Raw genomic sequence first — 5,760 nt, forward strand, 5'->3', positions numbered from 1 at the left:
ACCAGAGACTCCATATCCTGCTCCTGAGCAGAAGCCGCCCGCTTCCTGCTCAGAGCATCTGCAACCAAGTTAGCTTTACCGGGGTGTTAAGCTATATCCAGATCATAATCTGCCACCAACTCCATCCACCATCTCTGCCACAAATTCAGCTCAGGCTGAGTGAAGATATACTTCAGGCTCTTATGATCTGTGTACACCTGTACCTTTCCGCCATAAAGATAAGATCTCTAAATCTTAGAGCGAAAACCACAACTACCATCTCCAAGTCATGAGTAAGGTAGTTGCCCTCATGCATAGGCAATGACCTTCCCCTCTTGCATCAGCACACACCCCAAACCAACTCTGGAAGCATCTTTATACACCACATATGGCTTATCCTGCTCCGGCAAGGCTAATATTGGAGTACTCGTCAACATCTGCTTCAGGCTCTCAATAGCCGTCTCACACTCCGGCGACCACACAGAGGAAACATCCTTCCCTGTCAGCTTATTCATCGGTTATGCCATACTCGCAAAACCCCTCACAAACTTCTTGTAGTACCCTGCCAACCCAAGAAAACTCCTGATCTCTGTGGCATTCTGCAGTCTAGGCCAATCCCTGATGGCCTGAATCTTCTCTGGATCCACAGAAACTCCTGCTACAGAAACAACATGACACAAGAAACCCATCTCCCTCTACCAGAAACTGCTCTTGCTCAGCTTAGCGAAAAGCTTCAGCTCATGCAACTTCTTCAGAACTGCTTTGAGATGGATCTCATGCTCCTGAGGACTCTTGGAATACACCAGGATGTCATCGATGAAGATGATGACAAACTCATCCAGAAACTCCTGGAATACGCTGTTCATCAACCTCATAAATGCAGCTAGTGCATTGGTCAAACCAAAGGGCATCACCACAAACTCATATTGCCCATACCTCACCCTGAAAGTTATCTTCCTGACATCCAACTCATCTATCAGAATCTGATGATAACCTTACGCCAAATATATCTTGGAGAATCAAGTAGTACCCCTCAACTGATCCAATAACTCATCAATCCGCAGGAGAGGGTACTTGTTCTTCACATTCACTCTGTTCAGACCTTGATAATCTATACACAAGCGGAAATTTTCGTCCTTCTTCTTAACAAAAAACACCGGCGCCCCCACGGTGAAGTACTAGGACGAATGAATCCCTTGCCCAACAAATCCTCTAACTGCTTCTTCAGCTTTGCCATCTCTGCTGGAGCCATCCTGTAAGGTGCCTTAGATAATGGCGTAGTCCCTGGTTCTAACTCAATCGTGAAGGGATCAAACCGAGATGGTGGTAACCCCTGCAACGACTAAAAAACATCCTCAAACTCACGAACCACAGGGATCTCACCCACACCGACCTGTCCTACAGACTCCAACATCGATATTGTAGCCAAATATGCCTACCGACTTTTCCTGATCATCTTCTTTGCCTGCACAGCTGAGATAACCAGACTCCCCGAGGTCGGCCTCACTCCCTCATAAAACCAACTCTTCGCCCCGGGCCTCTCAAACACAACCCTACCCCGATGACAATCCAGATGTAATCTATAATGGTGCAACCAATCCATGCCCAATATCACGTCATACAACTCCACTGGACTGATAACCAGATCTGCCAGCATTAACTCTCCAGCCACCTGTATATCTACATCTCTAGCCCGTCCATAGACATGGATAATCTTGCCTCCAGTAACCTTAACGATCCTGAACCGCTCCCTGGGATCTCCATAAATGTTGCTCCTCTCGGCACACTCTGGGGTAACGAAGTAATGAGTAGCTCCGGAGTCGAACAACACATGAGATGGGAAACCTCCCACCAATAAGGTCCCAACACAAATCTTATGCACTAAAAACCCTAACATTCATCATAGACAAAAATAAAATCCAAAAAGTGACAGAAAACCACAAAGTCAAGTTTATAAATTATACCTGTGATCGCGTTAGCACTGGTTCCTCCCGTCTCCACTGTCTTGTACACACGCGGTGCCACTGGCAAAGGCAACATTGTCTGTCCCGCCTGCTGCACTCATGTCTGCACTGCCGCCATAGCCATCAGATGTAGCTTAGAACATGACGCTCTGAGATGCCCCGCCTCTCTGCAATGGTAACACACTCGAGTCGTTCCGGTGCTGGCTGGTTGCCCCTCTGTGGACAACTCACCACCCTGTGCTCCAAACTCCCACACCTGAAGCATCCTGCACCACTAGACCCCGATCTCTGCATAGTATCAAACTTCCCCTTCTGACCCTGTGCAGGCTTGCCGTCCTTGCTAGGAACAAAATGAGACTGAGTCTGCTTTGGCTGCGCCGGAGGACTGACCACCACTACCTGTGACCTCAAGTGATCCTCTATCCCAGCTTCAGTTTCCACCAGCTCTGCTCTCGTAGCATAGCTCCTCACTCTGCAATGAGTCCTCAAATTATCACGTAGAGCCAACAAGAACCTCCGCACCTGAGCCGACTCAGGCTCCAAATCCCGACCTGCATACCCCACAAGCCGACTGAACTCAGCGTCCAGCTCCCTCACAGTACGGTTACCCTGAGTTAACCCCAAGAACCGCACCTCCATACGATCAAGTGCCTCCTGCGGAAAATACTTGGTGCTGAACTCTCCCACAAAGTCCATCCAAGTCATCTCACGCTGCACTCTCCGTGCTGTCACCGACCTCCACCAGACCCTCGCATCTCCTCAAAGGTGGTGCGCTACCAAGTCTACTCGATACTGGTCGGGACACCAAAGCGACTGGAAAATATCCTATATCCACTCTCTCCACTCATTCGTTGCACTCGGATCTGTGCCTCCTGAGAAAAATCCTGCACCCACATGTTGTAGCTGCAGCAACATCTGAACATACTGAGCATCCACTACCTTGGCCCCCGGCTGCACACCCGCCTGCACTCCAGCTACAGGCTGCACCACTGGACCCTGCCCACCAGCCATTGGCTGCACTACTCGAACCGGCCCACCATCCACTGGCAGCACAACTGGAACCTGCCTACCATCCACTAGCGGTGCCACTACTGGAAGTCGTGCCAAAACCTGAGATAGCAAGCCCACCAGGACATTCTCTCTACCTGGAACACCCTCCGCTGCAACCCCCACTCCTGGGGCAACACCGTGGCCGAGACCGGGCCCTTTCGTCCTGCCGATTCCACCACTAGCTAGATCTCTAGACACACTAGGATGACCTGCGACTCTGCCACCTCCTCACTGGCCATAATATGGGTCACACTCTCACTGATCTCAGGAGCCTGTCCCCGCCCACGGCCACGCCCACGGCCACGCCCACGCCCACGACCACGACCATGACCACGCCCGCGACCAGCAGCTCTGATATGATTCTTGAGGCTCTGATACTACTTGATATTATTCTCCCAAGGAATCGACACCTTTGAGTTGGTAGATAGAGACACCTTAATTCTAAAGACAAAGAAGCCTTAAGAATAAGGATGATGGAATGAATGGTTGCACAAGAGTTGCGGAAAAACTCTTGATATACCGGTTTGATCTTTCAGCCTCGCACCAAAAAGATCAGATCTCTCAGCCTCGCACCAAAGAGATCGTGGTTTTGACTATTGGAATCACACCAAGTAGTCGATTTTGATTGTTGTAATCACACCAAGCAATCGGTTTTGTTCACAAAGAACAGAAGAGAATCACTCTCAAAAGAAAAGAAAAAGTATTGATAAAAAGTTGGATTGATTATTTCACTACTCTTACATGAGTTTATGTAGGATAAGAAAACTTGATAACAAAGCCAAGTATTATTCTTGAAACTTAAAACAATAATGATAGATAGTTGAATGAAGATTCAACTCTTGAAGTTTGCCTTCCCAAGGTGAGTTGAACTCCATTTTCGTCACTGCTCTTTGACCACAAAATAAAGTGATTATTTTGGGCTTTTTTGGACTTGAATTAGGCTCAAAGTGGGCTGGACTTGATAGACATCATCCCCAATAGAATTTTCCATGCTCTCTTAGGCCATAAACTCTTGAATTAGCCCATTAAGTGCATTCCTTCATCTTCTCTCTCTTTGACTCTTTGGTCCAACTTGTTGATGAGAAACAACATGGGCTGTATCTTTTCTTTACCTTGGACTTAGTAGAAATCACTCCTGGTTGTCATACATAATTCTGGAATGTCCTAAACCAATTGGACCTAAAACTCTTCAAGTGTAGAATTAGATTCACCTGATTTTTAAAATGAATAACTCCTTCATCTGAACTCTGATTGGACTGATTCCACCTCTTGATATGCTCTAGATGAGGTAAGAATGTATCTTAAATGGTTGTTTGGCTGGAGGAATTTATCTTCAATTTCTTTTGTGTTGAACAAGGTTCAAGGATTTTCTTGCATGGTCTCATGATCATATCATACCCCTCCTCTTGAAAAAATTTCGTCCTCGAAACTGTAAGGCCTTGGGTTGGAGAGTGTAGAATTGATTCTGGTGGATTCTCTTTGATGGAATATATGATTCCATATTGTTGACCATGAGGCAGAAGTGCACCCCTTTCTGTGAGACCTTTCTTTATTCCTTCAAAATCCAAAACTTGCTCTATCTTGTTGGACCATAAGTGGAACGTTGGCTTTTTCTCTACTTGTTCCCATAATCCCTTTTAGTCTGTTTTTGGTTTAAAAAATGCTGAACCTCCAAAAACAATGTCCACTGTGTCCACCATTTTGAAATCCAAGGTATATACTTCAACTGTAAAAAATATTGGATACCTCTTTGTTGGTGGATTAGCTGAATCATCCATACTGCCAAGGTTGTTAATAATGGTGCTTTCCTTTGCGTCTACCTCAGTCTTATCTTTGCTGACATCTTTCTGCTCTGGTTCCTCGGCTTCCGTTTGCTCACTCAATGAATTTTTTATTTCCAACATATTATTCTGAACCAGCAACTCTTTATGCTCCTTTGGTGATGGTTTCAAAACAAAAGCAACTAATGTTCATATATTTTGCTCTGTTTTCCCTTAGTATATTCAGATCTTTTGCATGATTTTCTATCTCATTTGTCCATTATTGCATAGTTTTAGAACTGTTTATGCATTATAGTAGATTTGCATTGCATTTGCATAGTTTCTTGCATAAACAGGTGATTTTGGATCCTAAGGAGCATGGAAGTGATGCTGAAGCAGATTGGAGCTGTCAAGAGAAGGAAACAAGGGATTTGGAGCTGAAGAATCAAGGTCCAGAAGTCCACTCGACCACCCACTCAACCAAGCAGTCGGACGTGTGCGGAGAAAGACTCGACCGGATGGGAGAAGCAAAAGAAGAAGCCACTCGACCAGCACTCGACCGAGCACCTGGTCGAGTTGACCAAGCCGCCCACTTATTTTGTCTTTTAGTACTTTTAGGGCTTCCCTTCCTTTCCTATAAAAGGCCTTGTACCCTGCAGCCACAAAAAAAGAGAGACTTTTTAGAGTACAATCCTAGACCTAGTATTTACTCTTTTGGGGATTATTCCTTTTGCTTTTTATTTTGATTAGATCTTTTAGCCACTTTTGTTTATTTTTAAGAAATCTTTGATACTTGTTGGTTCCATAACTTTCAAAGTATTATGAATTTGAGTTTGATTTCTTCTTCAATATTATAGATCTTCATCTCATCTTTCTAATTATGCAAGTTTCATTGATTTCTGGGTTTATGAATTTGTTCATCATGTTTTGTGATTGTGAGTAGTGACTTAGGATCTTGAGGATGGATTAGGGTGGATAAAGGTTATGGTTGTTTGGATTGGTCAAGA

The 5,760-nt window shown here is 45.2% G+C and overlaps 2 protein-coding genes across 2 annotated transcripts; both read right to left on the reverse strand.

Moving 5' to 3' along the window:
• Positions 1,415 to 2,019, reverse strand: LOC104743856. The gene is made up of 2 exons (XM_010464893.1): positions 1,944 to 2,019; positions 1,415 to 1,869 (listed from the first exon to the last, which is right to left on the reverse strand). Exons 1-2 carry the CDS (start codon positions 2,017 to 2,019, stop codon positions 1,415 to 1,417), a joined length of 531 nt encoding a protein of 176 aa, XP_010463195.1.
• On the reverse strand, positions 2,067 to 2,648 carry LOC104743857. The gene has a single exon (XM_010464894.1). The coding sequence runs from the start codon at positions 2,646 to 2,648 to the stop codon at positions 2,067 to 2,069; it is 582 nt and encodes a 193-aa protein (XP_010463196.1).

This window comes from Camelina sativa, chromosome 14 (genome assembly GCF_000633955.1).
Source record: "Camelina sativa cultivar DH55 chromosome 14, Cs, whole genome shotgun sequence".
Lineage (NCBI taxonomy): Eukaryota > Viridiplantae > Streptophyta > Magnoliopsida > Brassicales > Brassicaceae > Camelina > Camelina sativa.

What these genes read in the sequence shown, in the direction of transcription:
- LOC104743856 (XM_010464893.1), bottom strand. Translation starts at nt 2,019, where the DNA reads ATGTTGCCTTTGCCAGTGGCACCGCGTGTGTACAAGACAGTGGAGACG. An exon ending in CAGTGCTAACGCGATCACAG is followed by an intron (nt 1,870 to 1,943) that starts GTATAATTTATA and finishes GATGAATGTTAG; the next exon opens with GGTTTTTAGTGCATAAGATT.
- LOC104743857 (XM_010464894.1), bottom strand. Translation starts at nt 2,648, where the DNA reads ATGACTTGGATGGACTTTGTGGGAGAGTTCAGCACCAAGTATTTTCCG.